At 43.5% G+C, this 26,308-nt stretch overlaps 1 protein-coding gene and 1 long non-coding RNA gene across 12 annotated transcripts in view; one reads left to right on the top strand and one right to left on the bottom strand.

Annotated features, from left to right (window-relative positions):
* LOC140684699 (uncharacterized) overlaps nt 1–25,853 on the top strand; it is a 46,574-nt gene extending 20,721 nt beyond the window's left edge. For 5 of the 7 annotated variants that reach the window (XR_012057375.1, XR_012057372.1, XR_012057373.1 and 2 more), the window contains 3 exons: nt 5,886–6,001; nt 12,065–12,320; nt 13,594–25,853. This is a non-coding gene — a long non-coding RNA (uncharacterized lncRNA). Of the gene's footprint in view, nt 1–3,106; nt 3,243–4,039; nt 4,140–5,885; nt 6,002–12,064; nt 12,321–13,593 lie in introns of those variants that run through there. The other 2 variants (XR_012057376.1, XR_012057374.1) reach the window with 2 other exon arrangements.
* LOC100226327 (unconventional myosin-VIIb) overlaps nt 1–25,976 on the bottom strand; it is a 54,590-nt gene extending 28,614 nt beyond the window's left edge. For 2 of the 5 annotated variants that reach the window (XM_072933373.1, XM_072933375.1), the window contains exons 1-21: nt 20,690–20,824; nt 19,309–19,351; nt 17,909–18,022; nt 17,151–17,303; nt 15,819–16,003; nt 14,860–14,981; nt 14,032–14,174; nt 13,828–13,941; nt 12,043–12,196; nt 11,029–11,105; nt 10,608–10,727; nt 10,248–10,390; nt 8,644–8,854; nt 6,978–7,113; nt 6,568–6,728; nt 5,895–5,933; nt 4,168–4,305; nt 3,045–3,197; nt 2,391–2,489; nt 1,749–1,843; nt 554–638 (exon numbers count right to left, since the gene is read on the bottom strand). In XM_072933373.1, the coding sequence (XP_072789474.1) occupies nt 554–638; nt 1,749–1,843; nt 2,391–2,489; nt 3,045–3,197; nt 4,168–4,305; nt 5,895–5,933; nt 6,568–6,728; nt 6,978–7,113; nt 8,644–8,854; nt 10,248–10,390; nt 10,608–10,727; nt 11,029–11,105; nt 12,043–12,196; nt 13,828–13,941; nt 14,032–14,174; nt 14,860–14,981; nt 15,819–16,003; nt 17,151–17,303; nt 17,909–18,022; nt 19,309–19,326 (2,460 nt within the window). In that variant the 5' untranslated portion in view covers nt 19,327–19,351; nt 20,690–20,824. Of the gene's footprint in view, nt 1–553; nt 639–1,748; nt 1,844–2,390; nt 2,490–3,044; nt 3,198–4,167; nt 4,306–5,894; nt 5,934–6,567; nt 6,729–6,977; nt 7,114–8,643; nt 8,855–10,247; nt 10,391–10,607; nt 10,728–11,028; nt 11,106–12,042; nt 12,197–13,827; nt 13,942–14,031; nt 14,175–14,859; nt 14,982–15,818; nt 16,004–17,150; nt 17,304–17,908; nt 18,023–19,308; nt 19,352–20,689; nt 20,825–25,841 lie in introns of those variants that run through there. The other 3 variants (XM_072933376.1, XM_072933377.1, XM_072933374.1) reach the window with 2 other exon arrangements.
* Between the last annotated feature and the right edge of the window lie 332 nt (nt 25,977–26,308).

Genomic DNA, 26,308 nt, shown 5'->3' with positions numbered 1-26,308 from the left:
TATCCTAACCCCACAGCCCCCTGAAGTTACCAGACTAGTCCAGATCTGAGAGGGCTTTGGGGGAAATATTTCAGGGGTATTGGCAAAAGATTCCAAAAGAGGCTCCAACCCCCGATGTGGTCCAAAATGTTTATTCCAGGGGAGGAAGAGGGAAAGAGAATGAACAAGGAAAAGCAGAGCCTTATCTAGACTCCTGCTCAGGAAAAGATAGTTGGCTTTCAGCCAATTAGGTCAAGAAAGGAAGGAAAGGTTAAACTAACATGGTCACAGCTACAGGGGTCTCTGGGGAGGGAAAAACCATTCCCCAGAGCAATCCAACTGGTTCCTATTTCACCAAAAAGCAGAAATGTCACAGGTTCAGCAAGCCCTGAGAGGTCCCAGAGCCCTCCTTGGACTTTATACTCTCCTTTACACCCCATCATCTTGTCTATTCTCCCTTCAGTTGAGACTATCTTAATTCCTAATACTCCACTCAGTCTGACAGGGCACAATATATAAACACACACACACACACACACACAAATATATATTCGTTGATACACCTTCATCTTACCGTTCTGAATTCCTTCCGGCAGCAGTAGCCTCTCCAGGCTGACTGAATGGCTACAGCAGACCTCCTCTGTTTCAGGAACTGCTTCCTAAGCAGACAGACATGTGAGGTCACAAACACAAGGTTATCTCTGTTCCTTCTTATGCTAGTAGTAGAGAATAAGGTGGCTTTTTATTCTCTTTTATGTCCACAGTCTGATGTCAGCCTCGTTGCTGCAAAAATACTCATAGCAACTACAGCCCAAGTTAATTGCTGTGGTCAGAGAGCTCTACAAGAACTGAAAACCCCTCACATCAAGACTGGACAAGTTAACTTCCCCATCTAGTAACCTCTTTCTCTCCATTTTGTTGCCAAGATGAGGAGCCCATCTGAGCAAGATGAACCTCCCATGGCACAAACTGTCACACTGCAGCTGAAAAAGGCAGCACATATAGCTCTGGCAGGTTAAAAGTAAAAGCAAAGTGAGCCTTTTGGTTTGGATACTCTGTTGGATAGCAGTTAGAGTCTGAAAAAAAACAAGAGGCAAGTTTTGGGGCATTTGTGTCATATTTTTTAGTTCTTCCTTCATTATGGTCAAGAGTATTTCTAAACCAAACCAAGACGCAGTCCTGTATCATGGTTCTGATTGAGGGGATACAAGATCCATAAGTACAAAGCATGATGTAGAGCATTTAATGAAGAAAAACATTTATTTGACAGCAAATAAATTTCACTTCTGAAGAGATTTCAAACTAAACAAGACACAATGCAAGAATTAGGCATCTCTGGCAAAGAGAAGGACTAGTTCGTTTCCATCTGATTCTTATCAACATATCAAAGAAGCATCCTATATAAGAGAATTCTTGTAGTTCTGAGAAGGACACAGATTCCATGGGGATTTCCTGCTTTCCAGATGTCTACTGTTTACTAAAAATCTTAAAAGCAAGTCCTCCTTTCAAACCTTCCTTTTCATACATGCCACAGCCCTGCATTTTGAAAAACATCACAGAAATAACAAAACTGAGCCAAAATACATCTTTGTCTGACATCTGCATAGATACACTCTGCATTATTACATGATGAGCATGAAATTTAGGCTGGTGGAAGGTATAGCCTGATACATTTTGTACTCAAAAATGCGGCATGGAGTGTGTTAAGCTGCACCACAAAGATTAGCTACTTCAAAATAAAGCAAATTCCCTTCTGTAAGATCACTGACCTGTCCTTCAATCCTCTCATCACCTTCTGGATAAGAAGAACCTTATCTGTGAGTATATTTTGGCGTTGCAGCTCCAATACAGTGTCATGATGATCCTGTTAAAAGAAAGCGTGGATATGCCAGCTTAGCAGACACACCTACAACCTCTGGAAATGGGACATATGATCAGAAAGAGACCCAAAATCAGCATGATGTAGTAGAATGTGACTAAAATGCATTGATGGGACTGACTGCAGTAGGAAGAGTGCACACCACCTGACCAGACTTAGTGTAGATATAGCCAAAACCAGGCAGGAATCTCCCTGCAGCAAGACTGTTTTCAGCTAGGGGTATGCTACAGGCAAGGTGGTCCTCTGCATCAGTGCACTGGTATTCTGTTCTTTTTTATGCTCCAATACATTGCACTGTGCTGTTTCAGCTGCAGCACTGTAGCACAAAAACAGGATCAGCCTCTCCTACACCAGATCCTCTCCACTGAATCATTTGGCTTTCAAGAAAAAAGATCCACCATCAGATTCAAGAGAGAGTTTGTAAGACAACCCAGTCCTCCTTGGTTGCTATTCTTGCACAAGCAGGCCAAGCTGTACTGTGACGCATGTAGTTTTTCATGAGAAAAGACAATAAACTGTCTTTTTTACTTACTTTAAGGAAAATCTTGGTCCTTCCAACTTGCCAGCTTTCATCCTTGCCAAGCACTGCTTCGGAGATGCTGATGCAGCTCTGTCGAGTGTCATTCTTCAGCTGATGTGCAAAAGCATCATGATGTTAGGGCTTGGCTGTGAAACACAGCAAGTACTATGCAAGGATCTATTGCCCTGCATTCCAAAGGGTGAAGAACAGGAACAGATGAGGTCTTGCAGACCTCTGGGCTGACAGTACAATGAATGAAAGTGGTTCAGTTCACATGGTCAGGAAGAGGAGGAACATGATTGCATGACTAAACATTCCAGAGTCAGGGTGTGAGGAGGACATCAGAGACCTGAGAATGTGTGATCACAGGAAAAAAACATCTGAGGGCAATGGGAATGGGGATGGTACCCTGCCTAGGATGTCTGTGGGGAGCAGTCCAAGGAGAGCTGGACTTCAGAGCAACTCTGTGTTTTCAGCTAAGGTCAAAGGGAATATTTAACTATTTATCTATAATTACTATAATAACAATCCCTGTGATGACTTCTCCTGTGATGACTGCTCTCTCAGCTCTGCAAGGAGTCATTCAAGAACTTCCTACTGTGGGAAAGACTAAAGCCTCAAAAGGAAAAGTTAGATTAGCCTTAAACCATGTTTTTGCTTACACACCTTTTGTCGAAGAGACCATGGCAGAAGAAATCTGTATCTCTCGAAGAACTCCTCAAAGCTGTAGCGAACTGGGTACCCAGCCTTCCTGATCTGAATGGTCTCCATCATCCCTGAATATCGCAGCTGTTTGATACATAGCTCCCGATCAAACAACTGAAAGGGAAAGCAGACAAGGAGGAGACTTAGCGCTGAAAAAAGGTACATGTGCAGTATCCCTCAGAACATGTCTATTAACCACCAGCCTCAGAGGGCCTCCAAATGGCCTACTGGGCTTTTTTAAATTGTATTTTTCTTCCATGCACTAAATTAATTCATTGCAAGCATAAACAAGTCACCCCAAAGGTCTTCAATTTTGTGTATGTCAGCAGTAGAAACAGTCTGTTAACTTCAGTTTGGCTACCATTTTTCATTCTAGAACTGCAATTTCAGATGAACAGTGAATTGATCATATAATTTTGTAGGTGTGAATAGATGTATTAGCAACTTTGGCCTTTGGGCATACCATGCAAAGTACAGCAGGCATGTTGCTCTTTTCTTATTATTATTGTTTAATCTTACCTGAGTTTAAAAATTGGCTCACTAAGCCACATGCAGTGCTTCAAAAAATTTTAAAGCACTTGACCAACACCATACAAGGTTTTACAGTAGAACCAGATCAAAATCCCCCAAGTCCCAGCCACACATCCTAATGACAAATGGACTCTTCCTGGTATGTCAGATTAAGCCAAATCATCCCGCTCACAAACTCCCACTGCTCTCCTATTCTGTCTCAGGCTATTTCATACTATGAGCACAGTTGATCCTAATGTTTTTTGTTTGTTCTTGTGTTGAGGGCCCACAGATTTTTCAGTTTTGTCTTTATCTTTACTGAAAAGGCATCTATAACTCTACTCAGGAATACTGTGTGGTTTTTTGCTAGCCATTACTCTATGGTGCTTTTTTGAGATGCTTTTGTAAATTAACCATGCTATATCCTCCTATTATGTTTATTGCAGGAATACCCTGAACTCCAGGTCTTCTTGGATGCAGCCAAGTACAACTATAAAATGTTGCACAAAAACTGAGAGACTTTTCTCATTACAAACTTTACCAAAAGTAAGACTCTGTATTGTTAGAACATTACCAGTGGTTTCTTGTAGTCATTTGGCTTGATGCAGCGGATGAAGTATGGCTGACACTGTTCAAGGATTTTCATTAGTTTTTCCAGGGATTGCTTGAACTGTCCTCCCAGTGTCGAGAGCCGCTTGGTGGTATCCAAGCCCTGGGAAGAGGAAGCACATGCTGACTGCAACATCATCCACTTTCAGAGGCCAATTAGTAAACCTTTGTATTTTTGTACAATGTTACAGTATCACAAAACCACCAGAAAAAAAATTATTTACCTACATGGGAGCTACATTGGCCATCTGCACCTTATTAATTTGCATTTATTCTTGTAAAGAAACCCCTCACTAAGTGCTTTCACCTACTTGGCACTAAGTTCTAGAAGCAGGGGTGGCTGTGGTGGAAGTAATTCCACCCACAGGAGCCCACATGCACCTGTCTGTTCCAACCAAGGCTGTGTTTAGTGCCAGGCCTGGGTGCCAAGCTGTGGTTCCTGGGAGTGTGCCTGAAAGCTTGGTGAGAAACAGCCACTCCCAAAGCAGGAATAAACTCCAGGCCAGGTATTTTGCTGCCATCATAGCTAGGAATGCTAAAGATCAGAACAGCCCATTCCTTAGGGATTAGGACAGCTGATCACCTTGCTCATTAATAATACAGTAAGCAGTGAAAAAGGCAAACTTTTATTGGAGTATAAGCTGTGAGGTACTCCAGACTTCCCAGCCTCTCTGACAGCACAATTCCACCTGTCTTCTTTACACAAATCATCACATTAGGCCTAAGTTTCTACATCTCAGTATGGGCACATTAAATTACAGTGACAAGAGTACAGATTCCACTTATCAAAAGGACTCCACTGGCCTTTTACATACAGGCAATGAGCTGATCATTGGAGCACAACATGACCTGTTTGTTTGTTTGTTTGTTTGTTTGGGAGCTTTGGTCTGTTGTGGGGTTCTTGGAGTTTTTTCAAAGTAAATACTTTAAAGTCCAGTGGCTTCCCCTTACTTCTGTGATCTTTACACCTCATCCCACTGTTCTTCTAAAATGCCCTTTTGAATACTCAGATTTCCACCCTCCGCTTTAGCTATAGGGCAAGGCTGCCCTCCAGTGATCAATCATTCATGTCTTTGGAAAACAGCTCCTGGGAATGTCTCATTGCAGCTCTGATGCATCTTAGGGCTAGCAAGCACCCAAAGTGGATATAATAACAACATACATGTATTTTAGTGATTTTCACTCAGACCTCAAAGGCCTTTCTGCTGTACCATCAGTGGGATGGCCACACATGGCCAAAGCCCATGCCCTCATGATTTCACACATTCAATATTGTTAAAGCTGAATTTGTTGTTGAGTTAATGGTGATTTTTCTGTTGTGGTGTGTCAGGAAAGGAACTCTTGACAAAACTCAGGACAAAAAAGTGTTTTCTGGCACATCATTCATTATTCTTTTCTGTAGCCTGCTTCTTGAGCTTCCCAATGGTGGTACCATTTATTTGAACATTAACAGCTAATTTCTGTGCATTTTGACATGAGGTAGTCCACATTTGGTATTTCCTTTCTTGAGATGCTGCTGTACTTTTTTTTCAATAACACAGCCTTTTATAGGGAAAGGCCCATTAGAGCATTAGAGCAATGTAAATACACCTGGTATTTAATCATGGAGGTATTCATAGCATTTAAGAGATGCTAAGCCAGTTATCTGCTGCTTATACCACTTCTGACATTCTTTGCCCCCAGGATGTTTACCTGTCCGTGGCCAGGTGTTCTGGACAGCAAAAAGCCACACTGGGACAAAGACAGAGGAAGAAAGGACAAGATCAGAAAACAATGCCAGGAGAATAGACAGATAACAGGTACGATTGCAAGCTGATTGTTCTGTATCCTGACAGGAAAACTCAAACATATAAACAAGCAAAAGCAAAAGTACCTTCACATACTGGTGACACTACATAGCTAAATGTTCAGAAATCCAAGTATGCAGAAGCTGGAGCAGGACAGAGAACCTGAACTGTGCCCCCCACTATTTTCTAGTCCACTGCACTTCACACACTTATTTTTACTAGGCACAGACACAACAGGCTCAGTGGAGTGTGTGATAATGACCCATCATGAACTTTGTCACACAGTGACATCCAGTTGGTGACAACATGTGGGGACTTGTGGTTCTGAAACAGTCTGCAGGCATGGCTACACAGATGTCCAGGGTGTACACCTGGGAGACAGGGCTGACACTGCAGTTGTTTACAGCCTGAATGCAAGACCCTGACTTTTCCTGCAGCCCCCTTGGCAGAAACAATTTGAATGACAGAGATAGGGATTTGCAGAGAGTGCAAAACAAAGAGGAGATCAAGAACAGCCAGAGCTCTATGGAAGGCAGGAGAAATGAGTTGTTTCTGCAAGACAGTGCCAGTAAACCAACCTTGTAGACCTGATCAGAGCCAAGATGCCGAATGGTCCCACGTCCCAGAATAGGTAGGGTTGTTTCCACCTGGAAAATCTCCCTCAGGAATTTGTTTTTGGAGGAATGGACCACTTGCATTACATTAGCACTCAGTGTGTCACGATTTTTCTCCAGGAAATCTATAGGATGGAAATAATATTAGCCTGTTACCCCTGTAGCCTGCTGGCTCTAGCACCACTGTCTACCTGTAAAATCCACTTAATTTCCAGTAACTTGCAGATTGGTTTAGAGTAATCCTTCTGACCTCCTGATCAACTTCAGATCAACACTACCCTGGAGAGCTACATATCCAGATCATGCATCCATCATGCATCCAGGGCAAGTCATGCCCTTCCCTTCATCCTTACATCCAGCAGAGATAGGCTCACCTTTTGATTCGTAAAATACAACCCCAGCAAAGTGGTTGATGCCAAACTTTGTATCATGGACACTCTTAGGTGGGATGTAGACTTTACTTTTACCATGGAGGGAATTGATTTTGACAAGCATGGTGGCATCTGTGCCCTAGAAAGAAATACAGGTAAAAAAGGATGGTTAAGCATGTTGTCCCCAGCACTGGCCTGTGCTCAGCAAACAAACAGAAGTGGTGCTTAGAGATAATAAAAGCTAAAATTCTGCCCTTATATGTATAGTAGATCTGGAGAAAGTGCCAAAAATATCTTCCCTTTTACATGGACCCCTGTCTCAAGCATCATGACAGAGCACAATATCAAGCACAGGGCCTGATGTTCTAGGGCTGTGCACAAGCCCCCAAAACATTACTAACATCACTAGGTGGGCTGAGAGTTTACCAGATCTTTGGACGTTCCAAGCAAAGCCCCTCACCAACCTTCTCATGCCCTCCTACCCAGGAAGCTGTAAGGGATGCCTCCTCCTTCTCCTGGGCAGGTACAGTTCTTCTTGCACTCCCCAGCTGGTGCAAGACTCAGAGATCCCTGGAAGAATCCCTGAGAAGATCGCAGTCAACATGCCCAGACCATGAGTTCCAGAGGCAAGGCAGTCAGCTGGGTGCTTCTCTTCAAGGAGTGCCATCATAATGCCATCCCCTCATGGGCCATGTGAGCTCTCTGCACTCACCTGCACCCAGGGCAGTGGGGGCTTTGTTCTTAGAAGTCATGTGCTCTGGGAATCATGGAAGAGGTGCTTTCTTGATCTGTGGGACCACCCTCTTCTTAGGGAAGAAAGGGGAAAGCTGTCTGCCTGTACATGATCCTCTCAAATAGTTACTGAAGGACTACAAATGAGCTGAGGCAAGGGTTTGCTTTTCTGGACCATTGTCATCTGATTCCTGCACCAACAGTCCAGTTTAGTCTCACCATGCTCTGCAGCCTGTGAAAATGCTCTACAGGGATGACTGAGACCAGATGCTACTTTCATCTCTGCTCTTCTGTTTGAGAGGTCTGGCCTTTGCAGGATAACATTTCACAGAATCACAGAATCATGGCAGACAACAGCCACAGGCTTTCCCTCGTGCACTAAGCAGGTCACCTTGTCATGGAAGGAGTTCAGGTTAGTCAAGCAGGGCCCTTGCTGACTGGACCTGATCAACTTGTTGCTCTGTTCCTGCTCTGTGATGGTGCTCAAAATGATTTGTTTATGACCTTCCCTGACACCAAGGTTAGCTGCCAGGCCTGTAGCTGCTCTTCAGTTCCTCACAATGGTGACTTTGCTCAATTAAGTCTGTCAGCAAGGAGAAGAAAGAGCAAGCTGCAGCCCAGACAAACAGCAGAACAATACTCAAACAATAAACGATTTCAAAGATTTCCCAAGAAGCCCTTGTAGAATGATCTGGACTCCTTCCTTCTCTGTCTGGAACAGCTGTAAGAGTTTCAACAGCAAGGCACCAGGAAGATCACATTCCAGCAGAGAGTGAAGCAGTTGTGGAGTGAGTTAATTTGAAGGAAACATCTATGGGGAGAAGATATTGCCTCTCCTAATGTATCTGAAAGCCACTTTTGCACTTTTGTGTGTCTAAACCCAAGTGTTACCTGTGAGCTGTATGTAAAGCCAGGCATTACGAAACCAGAAATTTACCTTTGGGAACCTGCTCTCTTCATCAATGAGGGAGATGATATTCATGGGCTTGAGTGCAATGACTTCCAGAGCCTGGTGGTTATCAGTGAAATCAATGTTGTTCCAGGCAATGTGCTCTGCAAGGTATTCCTCTTGCTCCAGCTTGAAGACATGGTGCACAAAGAACTGCTGGAGGTGCTCATTTGCAATATTAATGCACAGCTGCTCAAAGCTGGGAAAGAACAAGATGAAAGCCCATGGTCACCTTGGCCAGTGCTGCACTGGTCTCTACTCCTTGTTTGGCCTCTGCATTAAATGCATTCCAGATACACCACTGCCATATTCCACAGTGCTGGTCACTGCCATCACTGCATGTTGCCAATCTTAGCAATTACAAGGGAGGAATTTTCTGCTGTGGCAAAGACCAGCAGCAATGACCCAGATAACTGTGAAAATTGCTTGACATATGAGCATGTGACATGTTTCTGCTTGCACTGGCACTACCACTTCTTTTATTATTTACTCCTTTATGTTGCACTTGAGTATCATTACCTCGTACTTGCTGGGGCACACTGTGTGTGTCTCTGGGGTGCTCACCACAGTGAGGACCCATGGGGACTGCAGATCTTGGGAACAGCACAAAATAACAGGAGAGAACACAAAAGGTAGAAGACAGACTGTAGAGATCCTAGATTCTGTTCCAAAAGTCACTGAGGAACATTATCTGGCTGAAGGCAAGAGGCATCAGTTGAAATGAATTACAGAGACTGCAGAGTATGTGCTTGTGGAGAACTGATGGTACCTGACAACTGAGAGAGCTGCTGTCCCTCCCCCCAGAGAGAAGGGCAAACAGAAATGCTGCTTTGGGAATGGAAACACCAGTGGAAGAGACAGCAGTGACATGCAGTGACACAATGGTGTGCTGACCAGGAACTTTGCTGTCCTGCCCTTAGGAGTAGAGAAATGAAGCAGTCAAAAATGAAACAAAACAAAACAAAAAACAAAACAAGAAAATAAACAAACAAACAAACAAAACCAAAAACGCAGAAACAGAAAAAAAACCAACCAAAAATACCAAACAAAACACACAAGCAAACAAAAGCAAACAACCAAAACCAATGACAACAAACAGACCAACCAAAAAAAAACCACCAACTATATGATGGGAGAATACTGAGAAATATGTAAACATGAGTGGAAATGGGAAACACAACATGGTCTCCTTCATCCTACATGCCAAATGTGTCCCAAGAGATATTGAAAAATCCTATGGAACAGGAAAGTTTGGTCCAGAGACACAGGGATATACAACATCCTCACATAGTGGCTGCCTGCCATAGTAGCTCCATAGCCATCTCCCCATAGAAAATTCCTCAGGTTCTGGAACAGACGTGCAATAGCTGCACTAAAATGAAGGCTGGGGAAGGAGGCAGAAATATGATCAAGACTGAAGAAAAATGGAATCTGCGTAATCAAAACTGGGAAAATCCAGTAATGGAATTTTCACCATTTTTCTGAGAATCAGGATGATTATGAAAAAGCATGTGTCTCTTTGTTTTTTCATTCTTTCCCTTTATATCAGCTGCTTTTCAGCTTCCTGTTGCATTGCATGTGGAGTTTCCTACCTGTTGTTGCTGAAGTTTTCAAACCCAAAAATGTCCAGCAGTCCAATGGATTGATGTCTGTCTTTAGGCTTCTGAGAAGCAGGGTTGAAAATGGCTGAGTTGATTTTGTTCACAATCCACAAGAAAATCCGTCCATATATACCCTGAGGAAAAAAAAAATGAAAGAGGAATTAGAGCCCATCATTAGACACTTTGGATATAACTTACTTCTTGCTATTGTGCTGTCAAGCTATGTCTGAGAACTGCAAGGGCCTGGAACTGCTGGGTCAATATTGATCACATGGGGCTCCTCAGCCAGGAAGAAGGACAGCTCTGAAAGCATCCCCAGTCTTTAACCAAGGAATCTGTGAGCACCAGTACCTTCACAAAGGCATCCCTCCCATTGGCAGCTTGAACCACATTCAGAGGCCTGGACACACTTTCTCCTCGGACAATGATGGAGAGGTTTGTGAGGCTGTTCTGGAGTTCACTAGAGTCCACCTGGAGAAACAGTCATGGCAACCTGGTCATTCCAGGTGAACAAAGGAAATCCAGCAAAGTTTGTATCAGGAGGAGGACTATGACAAACTGCTTGTCTAGCAGCATCCACTGGCAACTTGCTGTCCCATTTAAAGGTCTCCCAGCTTGAAGAAACATCTGCAACAGCATGACTGGAGTGTCAGCAGGACAGAGGCAACATGCCTGTTGAATTGCTGCATAAACTCCAGAGATGTGCTCTGGCAGTGTGCTCATAGAACAAGGGAGAAGGAGGAACCAGCAGGAGAAGATGAGAGTTTATTACCTCGAGCAATTTGGTGGCAATGGAGAAGTGTGGAGACTCTATCACATCAGAGCAGTCCAGGTTGTCGTACACGGCCGCTGCAAGGAAGAAACAGCCAGTCTCAGGGGGAACCATAATTGTTGTTAATGTAGCTTTATTTCTGTGACCCCATAATGTTGGGAATGTGGCAAGGTACTCAATTCTCATTTGAAACTGATATGTTTGGTGATTTTACAAGGAGGGTCCTGATTTCACCTGGATCCTGGGATCTACAGGGCTCTCTAGTGCCTAGAATGTCAGGCTAAAAATAGCAGCCAAACGGACAAGGTTATTCATTTAAAATAGGAACTGCTGGGGATCTGGGGAAGTGATAACTGACCCCAGAAAGTAGGTTTCTGTAAATGTTTTTCCTGTGTATCTGACTTGTGGGAAATTTAGACAACAAAGAGGAATACAAGAAATCCCTGATTTTAGTAGTCAGCATTAATACAAAGAATCCATCTGGCATCTCTGTATCGGGCCTGCTGTACCACAAAGTGAGGAGCTCTTTTCTAAAATGTGAAAGCTTCAGGCATGTACTGGTGGGTCACACTTGTCACACTGTGCCTGTCCATTCCAGAAGTGCACCTATGCAGGTGAGTGTTCAGCAGACTTAAGCAGGAGGATGACTGCTATTATCTCCAAGGCAAACATCACTCCTGTGTCCTCTGGCCTGTGTAGAACAACAATTAGCAAATGTAAGATGGCATTATACTCTGTTGTTTCAGTTTGTGTGATAAGGGCCTGTTTACAACCATGAAGACCTGACAGTGTGACAAAATAATAATAAGATGCTGTTTTTAAAATCACATGGCAGTGGAGTCACAAATTAGAATTACATGGTGCTTATCTGCCTGCCCTTCCAACTCTGTTCACCTGTTAACACAGGTCAGAGCAGCACAACCTAATCTGTGCAGGTGGAAGCAGGAAGCACCCAAGTGAAGTACTTTACCATCAAGTCTGAGGAAAGGTAAGCACAGGCAATGCTGAATTTACCTTGGAACTCTACATTCCCTAGGTGCAGGATTGCAGCCAGCAGCTTGCTGATGTCCCAGTGCTCAGAGTCTGAGAACATGAGGATCTTCATAGCCGAGCGGATGTGGGCATAATCCTTGGCGTCATTCCGGCTGTCACAGGACATGCAGTTACCCTGCAAGCACCACACCAACAGCTAAGGACGATCTTCCTGCTACCCAGACAAGGAAGAAAGCATGTGCAGACTGACAAGCCTTTGTACATAGGGTGGCTATCCTGTGAGTCCATAAGGATGCAAGGTAAAAACCTATTTAGACATTCTATATCCTCCTCCCGTGATTGTATCTTCCTCCATCTTTTCTCTCAAAAAGAATACAGAGGGCTCAGTAATGCATTTCTCCAGGGCTAGACTGAATACTGGGAGGCCAAAAGGAAAAGTTGATGGGAAGGCTGCTCTTGAGCATAGAAGGACAGGAAGCTTTGACAAGGTTACCTACCTTTCCCTACATTTACATTGCCTGTTTCTTTGGTTTCTTCTCTCTGCCTTGTCAATGGAAAATTAAGAGCCCTCATCCCAAACCAGAGCAAGTCAGGTTGGATAAGTAGTAGAAGGCAGATCTCAAAATAAAAATATTAGGTCCTAGTGGAAGGCAAATGGAAGCATCCAAGGCAGCATCAGAAGCACCTTCATCAAAGCCTGCACAGCAGGTCCTAGGATGGTGCTGCTGATAGAAACTATTTTCAGCTGTAATGGAGATGGGGAAATGCCTTTTTTTATCTTTGCCATTTCTGACAATATAGTGTGATGATCACAAAAATGAAATATTCCCAGACATTTCAGTTTATAGCATGTAAACATGCCAGCTTGTACCAACAGCTGACCTTTACAAAACCATGGATATGTTCTCCTTTAATCCAATCCTCCTATTTCAGTATCACAGTGCCCTACTCCTGACCCAGGAGCCTTTTTATGGAATGGCCAATGGGCTAATTCCAGTAATTGCACTCACCAGCTTTGCTGCAAGATCACTGCCATTTTGAAAACACTACATTTGAAAAATCTCCACAATTCTAATGGGTTTGCTTTTGAGACTCCAAAAACAGACTTGTTTTCATTTCCTTGAAAACAGATGCCCAGCTCATCTAATTTTGGTAGAGCCAGGACTTAAACACATTCTTTCCACAGCTGTAGAACAGCCCAAATCTAACCAGCTGGCATATTTAATATGAGGTATATACACAGGCCACAGAATAGGATTTTCATCATGGCTTTCATGTCCTAAATCACTCAATTAGCTATTTTCAAAAACCTCTCCTATGAAGATCCCACTTCTGCCACAATGACATCGTAACTCATGGTCATTAGCATCAAACGTGGGAGGTTACACTGAATGCCAGCTGCCTGCATTATGTATATAAATTTTTTTAGATATAATAACTAGGATTCTTATTAAAGATATATATATGTGATTACTGTTCTCCCTGACATGAGATCCCTTTGAAATCTGAGTGTCTGTGGAAGTGGAGGATATTGTCCACATTCTGTTTTAAGATGTCCTTTATGTTTCTTAGGTCTGACTTTGACAGAAAGCTTTTACCTGCCACAAGCTGCTTCCTGCTGGTGGACAGTACAGTAAGTGCCTGAAACTGATGCTCACAGCATTTTTGGTGTTACTGCTTCTGGTACTCTAAGGGAAGGACTGTTCATATTTGGTAACTACCATCTGCAGCTCCTAGTGATTGCAATTGCTCGATGGAAGAAACAAATGGCAGAGGGATAATAGAGAATAAAGCAGAGATTGTTACCATAGTGAGATAAGTGTACTCTGAAGCAGTGCCCAGATTCAGCATCTTTTTCTGCTCTGTATTCATCCCCATTAGCATGCAGTAGAAGATGTGATAGTTCCTCTCCTCTGGAGCCTAAAAATAAAAGTAGTCCAAGGGACAGCCTTGTCAGGATAAGCTTCTAATACAAGAACAGGCAGAATGTACACCTGCCAGTGCCCTCACCTGCCGGCAGACCCGGGACTTCTCCAGGAGAAACTGTTCTATTCGGGCTCCTTCTATCACCCCGTTTTGGTTGAAGTGAATATCAATGTATTTCCCAAAGCGGCTTGAATTGTCATTTCGAATTGTCTTGGCATTTCCAAAAGCTGATGAGCAAGGAACAGAGATAATATCTGTATTGTTGCAGTTCGTGAACACCAAGCCTATTTTTTTTCCCCTTCCACTTTGCTGCTAGTATTTTACATGTTGTGTTCCAAATGACAGTGCTGAGAAGCACTGGAGGATGTCTTGTCTCAGTCTGTCTCCTGTAGAGAGGGGCAGGCATACTGTGCACCCAGATAATTGGGTCCTAAAAGACACATTCAAATGATCCAAATGTGGTCTGTATCTGGCCAGCCAAGAGATCTGGGCAAGTCTGAAGACCTCCAGAATGATTTACTGGGAACATGTTAATCCCTTTGCAGAGAAAGATGGGTGTCTCAGGGAGCTTCCCTACAGATACATCTATGCTTGGCCAGTCACTTTGTCACTGTCTAGGGCAAATGCCAAACCAGGGGGCTTTACCTTGGGCTCTGCAGTCCCAAGGACTCTTGAGCTCCTGGCAGTTACAGGGTGTATACCACAGAGGCAACTCATCCTACAGTGTGAGAGCAAAGCTGCTGTGGACTGCATGGGAACATGGCAGAAAAGTATAGAGAACATCTACAGTGCATCACCAGTGTTTCAGGGGGGTTACCAATTAAGCAGATACAACGGTTCAAGGATCTGTTTCCGATTCATTTTATCCTGAGACAAATGTGGTAAATTAGTCATGTTTGCTAAGTAACCCACCTTCCAGAATGGGGTTGGCCTCTAGGATTTGCTGCTCTATCCAGGAATGCTGGCCACTGACAGCTGCCAGAAACTGTAGTATGAGCTTTGTACTTTCAGTTTTACCAGCACCAGATTCTCCACTGCAGTAAGAAAAAGAGATCATTACAGGCTTCCTTTCTTTTTTTGGTAATGTGGCAGACCAAGTTACAAAAAAACAATCCCACTTAAGTTTACCCTGTGAATGGCAGATCAGACTGTCTTTCATAGAGGTCTGAAAATTTTGAGTCTTTCATCATCTTATCTGCTCAATAAATCTGCTCAGATTTAGGCTGAGAACTAAATTCTCCCACTAACTAAAAACAAGCAAATCTATGGAAGACATTCTGTACCTGTACAAATTAAATGACCACTTGCTTTTCTTCTTCATTGCACTACCAGATTGTCAATACTAGTGTTAGCATATTACCTGAGTTGGCTCAGCTATAATAATATACTATTGCAATGAGACTATCTGCTTCTTCACATTGATGACAAACAGAAAATGGATTCTTTATAGGAGGAAGAAAGCTTCCATCCACCTTTGGGTTAGCAGAGGTTACTTCATTTGAGGAAATGTCTAGCCTTGGAAAATACATGTAACATAACACCCTGTCTCCAAGGTAAAAGCTAGCTCTACATCATACACACTCAGGTGTTATGTTTCTGTGTGTAGTGACCATGTGCAGAATGTACAACCACATTCAAAGATTCTGAGAGAAAACAACGGACTTCGGAAATCCTTTGCTTACGTTTTACCTTTTGCAGCCCTAACTGAAAATGAAGGAGCAGGGAAGAAAATATTTCCTTCCTGTTGTCTCCAGTTTTATCTGTGCCCCTCCATTTGGAAGGTCAGGAGACCTTCCTGTGTCCACCTGTGTCCACAAGGTGCCCCATGCCAGACTTGGTTTCTGCTGTTTGTCCTTTCCGAGTCCATTCACCTGATCACACAGCACTGGTCTCTCTTATTCCTCTTCATATTGAAGTAACAGTTATCTGCAATGGCAAAGACATGAGGTGGAAGCTCTCCAATCCTCTTGTTACAGTACAGTCTGATCTGATCCACTGTGTAGAGGGGCAGCAGCTGGTATGGATTCACTGCTACAAGGATTGATCCTGTGTAAGTCTGGAAAACAGTTGTGAGGATTATTGCTACAGCAAACCTGCAAACAAGCATACAACCAAAGCCACTTGCAGTATAAATCTAAACAGAAGCAGCAGGGAAGCCTGGGAGATCATAGCACTTGGGTGAGGCTGAGAGCCCAGTTCCTCACTATCAGCTGCTGGTAAACATCCCAGGATAAGGAGGGGTTTGCCCAAGGGAGAATGCTAGGTGTAATCTCCTTTACACCTAGCATGTATATGGCAGCTCAGTTCTCTGTCTCAAGTGTTTTGTTAAGCTACTTTTGTATTCTAGTGCAGATGTAGCTGAACTTTGCTAGCAGGCCAAGTTACAGTTACAGTGCTATTCATACAGTGATTTAGAAACATTTGTATACAGCACTACCAGTGAAATGAAGGAGGCTGTTGAAAGCTGTGGAGATACAAGACAATAATATTGTTTGGAAACTACATTAAACAAATGCAGGCTGCTAGAGTTTAATATAACAAGTCTATACACACACCTACAGTAACTGTAGGATATATAAAATCAGTCCTTTTTTACACTAAATATCATCACACCTATGGTTTAAGAGGCAGCTTCTCTTAGTACTGTATCTAATATGGGAGGCAAAGCATGGAAAAACCTTAGTATTAATTATAATATTACAAACTGGAAACTAAGGAAAAAAAGAAAATAAAAATGCCAAATTTCCCAGTTACAGATAAAACCTGTAATGGACAAAATATCCAGATTTATTCATTAGCCATCTTATTACGTCAAAATCAAGTAAATGTTGGCTTGGACTGGGGGACAATTGAAATCATGTCACTGCATACTAGTTAGGCTGATCCTCCAGGTAATAGCAGTACTAAGCTGTAACATGGGCTGGATTTAGTTTACTGTCAGTGGCTGGTGGCAATGACTGCTCTGGGAGAAAGTAAGTGGAGTCACAGTGCCAGCACTGTGACTGAGGGGCTGCTGGTAGCTCTCTTCTTCACAGCCAAAGTACTCAAGTGAAAGAAGAGATAAACTGTGTTGTGTCTCCTTGGCACCCTCAGTCATTAAAGAAGTCAGAGAGCCCCGTGTGTGAACGCTCACAGGCTGCTCAAGTGTAGAGGCCATTCCTGGAAGTGACCTGGCTGTTCCTGGAAGTGACTGTGGCACTCACATAGATTTTGTGCTCCTGATGTCGGATAAGGAGGTTGTGCACCATGCCAGCTTCATGGAGATCCCCAAGGCGAATCATGTCCTCTACCCCCTGGACAGAGGAAGGGTGCATCAGGTGCACCATGTGCATATTCCGAGCCGTGATCCAGTGCTCCTGACAAAGGCAAGGCACAGACTTTAACATGGGATGCTGTGGCTCAGAGCCAAACAAAGGAGAGCTGGGTTAGACTAGAGTGAGCTTCAGCATAATACGTGCTCAAGCAAGCATGTTCTAACACACAGGTGACTGGCCTACAGGAATTAACTGGTTTAAAACAAGATGGTTTAAAACACTGAATGAAGCCATTCAGGTGAGTTCTGAACACTACCAGTTTTAACACTGTTCAGAGTGTAACTCTGTCATCACAGGCAGAACATTGTATGAGGTAGTGATGAACTGATTTCAGTGGGATGATGTTTCCACCTAAAGTTTCACCAAATTTAGGATTGGAGCCCATCCATTTCCTTTTCCTAGTCATGTAGATATAACCTCTATCTTATGAAGCTCTGAATCTTCCTAGTGCTCAGTCCTGGAGATGCCAGGTGACCATCCTATACTTGCTGTATTTCTATAGCCTTTCTTCCAGTATATCCTACCTATATCAAAGTCAGACCACCTGAACAGATGGAACTTTGGTCTGACCTAATAGGGCCTTCTTTTGTACTTTGTACTTTTACATTTTATGTTCATCTTTTATAGAAGTTTATAGCATACCCCACCTTGCCTTCATCATCCTCCAGCAAGATCCGTCCTGAGTGAGATTCCTTCACAACTGCCCCAATAGGGACATTAAATTCACTTTTTGGTTGAGTGTCCAGCCACACATGATCACCCTGGGGAGAAAAAAGCTACTGTCAAGTACAGTGACATACTTGATGCCACATAGCTCACAGACAAACACCTCTTGGTCTTCCTTTATTAGTTATTTGATTTCTTTAAAAGTGTTCAGCTGAGTAAGTTCTTACTGCTTGCAGGCAGCACATTTACAGACCTCTGAATTCTGCTCCCAGCACCACAGCTGATCTGGAACATGACTTTGGACAAGTCATCAAACCCAGCTGTCTCACAAGAGGAAATGGGGCAACACTTTTTCCAAGGACAGCAATAATGCAGCTCCAGTACCTCTCAGAGGATGGCTGGGGGCACAGTGAGTGCTGGGCAACTGGCTTGGCAGCCTCACATGAGCTATGATATTTTCTCAGAAGAGATTCTTGAGAGCATAGCCTTTACCAGGAAAGATAAAAACAAATAGATGTACATACTGGATGCCTGGAAATGTAAAGGCCTCTGCTGTGAGAAATTTTAGATATATATTTTTCCTGCTATAGCTGAAATGGGATCTCTCCATGATCTTTCTCATGAAAAAACCCACTAACATTCTTTATCCAGCCCAGTTCCTCTCTTCACATAGGTAGATGCTTATCAACATCTGACACCTCTGCAGAGCAAGCAAGAACCTGCTCTGCTGTGCCTGGAGAAAGGGGTGAGCCACAGCTGCCCTTTCCTAGGAATAAGCAACATCTTGGAGTTGCCTGTACCAGTGTCCTGGTTATACTTCCCTACTCCAGGCTCTCGGGAACACCTTCTCTTGCTCCAGTCCCTAATACAGATTCAAACAGAAAGATGGATTAAAAACTGATCAGAGTTGTAGATCAGTGGACTTTCTAGCTGTCTTGTCATATACAACTTTTGTTACACACCATAGCACCGATTGTCATAGTTTCAATGTTTTTACTGAAAAAAACTTTTCTTTTTCCTCTCAAAATACTTTGTGGCTTACATTTAAAACCAAACAACCAATGTTAAGCATCCATAAACATTGCACAAGATTATGAAGAATGTTACAGACTAGCAGCTCTTATTTGTGTTGAATAAAACTCCAAAGGTAACTTGTGTAGTTTCAATGCCACACCTTGTGACAGAGGTCACCTGCTCAACAAGAGGATGGGCTGGTAAGGCAAGACACCTCTGCTTCCCTAGTCTAGGCTAAAATTGTTTTATACCTTGTTCATACTGGGTTATTGCAACTTTCCTTTGATTGAATCATGATGCTAAGGTAATTTCCCTCCTCTTTGGGCATCAGGCTAATCACTCAATCAGAGCAAAGAGTAGGACTTACCTTTCTTAAAACCACCATTATGTTTCAGATCACTGTATGCAACCTGCGTGCCAAGAACATAATGTTAGGTCAGAAAAGGGCTTTGATGAGAATAGACAGTGGGGTTTCCTTGCAAAAAAAACATCAAAATGTCTTGACTTTTTTTTTTTTTTTTTAAGTAGAAGAGATCATAGTAAGATACACTCAATGTAGAAACAATGACACCATCTACACAAACCAAAGAACCCTACAGCACTGGAGTGGTACTCTGAGTTCTATCACATAACCCTGGAGATGCTCTCAGCCCTAAAGATTTCACTGTCCACATTTTCATACCAAATAATTCTCTCGTCAACTGCTAGGCACAATTGTCTGAACTTCAAGGTTGGCTCACTAATAAAAAGACTCCACAGTGCAATGTGATTTGATGAACAACAGAGTTACCTTTAGCTAGTCCATTGACCCAGCAGTTCAGTGGCTATCCCAGAGACACAGGTTTAATTAATACTTTCTGAGCTGAGTTCCCTCAGACCCTCCAGCTTGAACCCACCACTAAACAGAAACAGAGGGCTAGAGTTCATCTTCCTTGGCTGGAATGGGAGGGATTGCAATCAAGGCATGAACAGCAAAATAAGGGACTGGAGGGAACCACAGTAAAAGTAGGAACACACTAATAAGAACATTGCAGCCAAAATCTCAGTGGCCAGAAATCTACAGCAGTGCTTTAATTAAGGGATGGTGCAGTTTAGGCTGTCCTAATCAAGAAACTGAAGTCTTCAAAGCAACTTTCTGTCCCACAGAGCTGGATTTTGGGAGTGATTCCATGTCTAGGATGATTTGCCAACTGGTCTTTCATATTCTGTTATTCTTACAGTGAAGTCCTCATGATCTTATTTAGGACTCAGAGGCAGGACCTATGTATCAACTTCAACACTGAGATGGCCTGTTGCTGTGAGTGGTGCAGGGTGGAACAGAAGCACAGTCCTTGGCAAATATATGCTAAAGATGGGCCACAGTCAGTGATTCACAACTGACAAGCCCTTTTTCACCTGCACCAGAAACCAGAATATGGCAAAAGAGTAGAAAAGTTGACCCCGAACAAGGAGGAAGTGGCAGCTGCAAGCACAGAGACAGCCATAGAGGGTCACATCAAAGGGACAGCTGTTTCCAGATCCGGTCTGACAGCAGCCAAGACAGACATGAAGGGAGGAGATGCCATATAATCCCAGGATATGCAGTTCCAACACCTAAAATTCTTATTCCCAGAGAAACTGCAAGTGGCCACCCCCTGCACCTGGTTGCATGGCCACTTCCTGGCCAAGCCTGCCTCTCTCTGCTGCTGCTCTTGACAAAGTAATGCTGCACCATAAACAAAATCGCACCCCACAGGATGGGTATTTACCTCTCCAGAAGAAATCTTCACTGTGCGGCTTTTGCAACTCAGGTCCCTCTTTTTCATAAGCATTGGAGTAAGAAGGGAAAGGACGGTGCAAGTGGCCCTGGTGCCATTAAGTTACAGTTCTCCACTGCACAAAGGAGGAAATGACTGAAGCATGGTTATTTATTACAGGACTTTGCTCCCAGTTTAGTGTATATGTCACTTCCAGGTCAGGTGTTCCAGGGAGCACGAAGGCTAATTCTTGCCTGAGTGAACCTTAAACTTCAGTCTCTCCACTAGGCCTGTATCCTTTCAGATTTCTGGAAAGCACTCTCAGAAGAAAACCCTTTACCATCTGGTCTTATCCTGCTCCAACATGACTGACTTCCCTAGGACTGTCTCTCAGCCTGTTATGTATGAAGAAAATCAGACCCTCATTTCTTCATCAAAACCTCCCCTTGTTTTTCCATAGCTCTTTTCTGCAAGAAAATGCCCATCAGTCTGTGTTCTCTCTGGTCTGTGTTTCACAGTACCTAGAGTACAGACCAAAATTAACTCATCACATTTAACTGAAATTCATAGTACACACCCACATAATTGGACAAAATATCCTGGTTTCACTCTCATTAATTTATCTCTCAACAAACACTCTTAACAAACACTCTGTCCTTGCGTTTCAGAATCTAGGTGCATGTTAACTCCCTAGCTGTCCACTTCTCTCTTCCCAAAATGGGACAGGATGGCCAAGAATTTTCCTCTGTCTGTTGACTCCATATGTACTCTCTGTGGCCTTCTTGCAAAACTGGTAAAATTCCAGTATGGGAAAGAAACAGAAGTGTAGTACATATGTAGAGAGGCAGACACAGGGTTTCTGCAGCCAAAGCAAGAACTCAGGAATCAAGCACATTCCAGCATTTATGATGAGCCCAAACAGTGAAGACGAGATTTTTTCCAAGTACCTTAATCCAGCCGTGTCACCTTCCTCCGGAGCCCTGTGCACAACACTGTGCACTAGTCTGTGTACCCACTATTAAACTTGCAAATATAAATGTGCAATAATTGTGAGCATGTGCTAGTATACTTAATACCCTAATTCTTATTTTCTTGTTTCCTAGGTTCAGTGTGGCTGCACTGTATAATGGGGCCCCTGATGTAGCTCCACATCCAAATCAGAAGTAAATATCCAAGCATGACTATAAATAGTTGGGAGTAGCATGTGTTTATCAACATCACATATTTGTGTTTTAATGTCAGCCTCCTTACTTGAATTTTTGTTCAAGTCTTACAGCAGCAGACAGATGCAGAAATAAAATGTAGGTCCTTCTGGGCTCAGAGACTTTTGGAGAGAAGCAGAAAGCCACAGAGAGCTTTCTTCAAGTTTCTAACTGTGAAAGTCATTCCTACTCAAAGATTTTGCTTCAAAGTAGTTCTTTAGCAGACTTAATTTTGATACAGTACTTAGATGTCTATTTGCTGTATGTGATTAACAAAATTCCAAGTACTGGTTTTGTTAGGTAAAGGTCAAATAGTGGCAAAGAAATCAAAGTACATACCTTTATACTACCAAGGCAGATATCTAAACGCAAAGCTTTTTGTATAATTTGACAAAAAATGCCATGCATATTCCTTCAGCAAACAAAACATACCTGCTGAAATTCCAAATGGAGCCTGTTTGAGGGCAGAGAATCTCATTCTAAAATTAACTACATTGTTAACACTTGTGCCCAAGACAGTGCCTGTGCAACTTCAGAGAGAAGTACAGGATTTATGTCCTATAGACACTGTACTAGATGGAATCACAGGGAAATCAAGGTCATCTGAAAGAAAAGTACAACTTATTGTATAGCTGAAATAGGCACTAGAAGAGAGATTTTGATTTCCACAGCTGACATACTCAAGAGGTAGAAGACAAAAGCTGAGGGAGCAGGGACTTGATATACCAAGGGGAAGCAGCTGGGATGCTCTGTGCAGCACATGCAGCTAATGAGGTGAGCAGGCTAAAGGTGCCTCCAGAGAAAGACCTGTGAGTGCACAGGGGCAGCTCAGGTTTGGCAGGCACTGAGCTCTGCAGACAGGGAAAGACAGGAGAGGAGTTTGCCAGGAATGAGCAATGCCATGTACTGCTGAACACAGAGTTTGGTGAGGGACTCTGCAGGGCACAGGAACACTTGTAGTGGTAATTAGGGGTGATCTGTAGCATGGTCTATGCTGATTAATTGTTGTAGGCTTTCCTTTAAGCAAATTGTTAATGGTGAAGATAGTGACATTACATCTTAAGTAATAAAGCTCAAAAAATTATTATGTAGCAAGACACTGGCACAGGCTGCCCAGAGTAGCTGTGGCTGCCCCATCCCTGGAAGTGTCCAAGGCCAGGTTGGACAGGGCTTGGAGCAACCTGGGATAGTGGAAGGAAGTTCCACCCTGCTATGGTGGAACTGGATGAGCTTTAAAGTCCCTTCCAATCCAAACCATTCTGTGATTCTATGATGAATGCTGCACCGAGAAAAGCAACAAAATAAAATTAGAGGAACCCTGGTGAATTTAATTCTGCTGTTGTTCAAAGTAGTAGGTCTGTCCAGATAGACATGTGTTAACAAAATTGCCTCTTCCTGATACTTCCTAATTAAGAGATTGATGTCAGGATCAAAGGGTTTAATTTGCTTATGGCACTACCTTTCATTTTTCTCTCCAGCTAAATCAAAGTGGCCTCGCCACTTCTGCATCACCAGGTCCTGGATACCAAACATCATTTTATGTCAAACTAGTTATTTCTCTGAGGTTTCTGAAGCGAGGTGGATTGGGTGTAACAATTTGCAATTTAAACTGTTCATTCAGCAGTCCTCTTGCCTACACTAACCTACTTCCCTTCCTCTAAGCAGATTTGTAGCTCTAAGTCACTGATGTCTGTTAACTCTGAAAGGGGCAGTGCAGGAAACAAACTAAATAAGAAGTACATACCATCACAGGATTTCCAAGTGCATCGCATGGTTTTCTTGAGCATTCTGTTCCTCAGGGAAAGGCTTATTTCATTCCAGCCTGTTCATGGAGATGCACAGTGAGGCAGACTGGCGGGGCTCTGGGATCTGTGTCATTACACACCTTCACACATGCCAAGTGGGCGCTGCTTACGCTGCTTGGTAGAAGACAGGTCATTCTCCCCCACTGTGCAATCCCATTATGGTCTGACTGTCACTCCATCCTTCCTTTTGGAAAGCAGCCAGGATGGTATTACAAGAGTATGTTACAGACTGATACTGCCAAGCTCTGGCTCACGAGGAACAAAGGCATGTGCATGTTAGTGTACGCACTTACTGCAGAGCGAGGGCTGGAATGGATGCCCAGTTATTCAGCATTGATGAGGTGAGGTTGTTTCAGACACAGTGCTCCCTCTCCTGTGTGATGCATGTGGCATGTCACAAGTAGGTTAGGAGGTATAATTTCAGAAAGACTGGAATTTATAACAATTAGGAAGAGTAATTCCTAATTCCTTCCACTCTCAGTAAATGCGCAAAATCTCCATTCTTTCATCAGTGATGCCTCAGTGCAATCTGGAATTTGGGACAGTAGCTCACCATGACTGCAGAACATGACACATACCTATAAAGGACTAATTTCCAAGGCAGACTATCATCATACTCTTGGTATATAATTGGAAATTTTAGTATGGGATAGATTTCTGTGTTTTCTAGGCCCTTTGGTACAATTTCCTTGGTAAACATTATTCACAAGGGATTTTTTGGTTTGGTTTTGTTTTGGTTTTTTTTTTTCCGTTAGTTTCTATTTATGTTTTCCCTTGTCCATTATTTTCTGTTACACTACTCCCAAGTTATTTCCTTATTTTTTCATCTGTTGTGTTGTAAAGTTGCGATCCTGCCTTCGATTTAGTCAGTTGTGTAAAGTCATTCCATTTCTTTATGGAAGTCAGAGAAGTGCAATGACAGGAGCCTCCCATCACATCCTGCCATGTGCCAGCTCCTTCCAGAAAAGATTGCAGTGAAACTGCTCAGCACAAAGACCTAAAAGAAGTAAAAATCATATGAGAACAGGAAAAAAGGGCATGATACCATTAACAGCATGGTCCTGAGACTCACTTAAGGATCTTTGTGGCTATCTGGAAAAGACCAGAGCAGTAAAGCTGTAAACAGACACATTATCTGTGTTTTATGGAAGCTGCTTTCAGGGAAAAAAAAAGAAAAAAAAAAAGGTTTTCTGCATTTTTGCTAAGAATTTAGGATTGTATCTGAGAAACATCTGACTCCACTGCCAATTTCTCCTTCTAAGTGTTTTGCTGTAGAAGACGTTGAGTAATGACTCAGTCCTGAGAGTTAGCCGTGTTTAGCCTGGTACACTGAGCTCCCTGCATGAAACTGTGCCTGCTGCTGGACAGAAAGTGTTGGTTAATAATGGCTTAACCTCTCTGCCACCCACTCCAAGGCACCTCTAGCACAGAATAATTAGACTCATTTTGTCCTGAATACTCAACTTACTAAATTTTGATGATCTGAACAAGGGTGCAGCATGCAGAATTAGAAAAGCCGCTGTTGTTCAGAAATACACCAAATGACACGGGCAGCAGTTTTTTATCTGTCTCATATTGACCTGTATTTCCCTAGAAAATGAAGGTGTTTTTATGACAGACTGAGGGGCAGGTCACCAGTACCGTATGCATTTATTAGACTCATCATTTTGAAATGCTGCAGGAATGACAGCAGCCATTCCTAATAACCCTCAACTAGCATACCATGTGCATGCCAAATACTTGAGTAATGCTACTACTAGAGGATAGGGGCTATTGAAACAGAACACAACAATCCCTGAAAAATTCGAGCATTCTTTTGCCCTGCCCACATTTACTGCGGAAGTCACCATCCCCCGAGAGCTCCGGGTGAACTTTCAGTCAATCCTGAAAGGCTAAATCTGGAGGAGCCACCCACGCATGAACTCGATTGAACTGGAGCTTCAGGCAGGACGGCCAGGCCTCGGTTTGCTGGGAGAACCTGTCCTTCCTCTCCGCGGCCATGGCGGGTCCCCTTCCAGCCAGCCAGACACGAACACTGCCAACCCACTGCAGCATCAGAGCCCTTGTGTGCCTGAGCTCTGGCTCTGCTTGGCCGCTTTCTTCTGGAGATGAACGTTAATCTTCTTGTCTTGGCTTGTAAAGACCAGATAAATTTACCTGTTATTTAAATGGCAAAATCTTTTCTGCTCTCGATCACCCTCCAGATCGCCCACCCTTAGCCACAGTGGGAATTAGCGCAGCAGATGCCCTTGGTCTGGCAGCAGGGAGATGTTGGGAGCTCTCACGTAGCTCCGGGCTGCGGTTCCAAGCAGCCATTAACAGTGCCAGGGGTTGCTTTGGTCTGCTGGAAATTCCCGCAGGGCTCAGACCTTGACCAGGATCACAACCAGGTCCCCTGCAGCTGAGCACTGCCGTGGTCACCCAGGGGCTACAAACAGCCTTTTATCCTCCAAGGATCCTCCAGTTTCCGCAGCGCTGAAACCAGCCTGTGTTCGAGGGTTGGGGTGCGGGTGGGAGGGAATCACACCGGAGAGGCCGAGACGTTCCCGGGCGCGCTGTGGCGGGGCCGAGCCCGCAGGGCGGGGCCGGCGGGAGCGGCCATCGCCCCCTGGCGGCCGCTGCCC

The sequence above is a fragment of the Taeniopygia guttata genome, chromosome 9, assembly GCF_048771995.1.
Source record: "Taeniopygia guttata chromosome 9, bTaeGut7.mat, whole genome shotgun sequence".
NCBI classification, from domain to species: Eukaryota; Metazoa; Chordata; class Aves; order Passeriformes; family Estrildidae; genus Taeniopygia; species Taeniopygia guttata.
The sequence above is the reverse complement of the archived record's forward strand: the minus strand, read 5'-3'. Positions and strand labels throughout refer to the sequence as shown.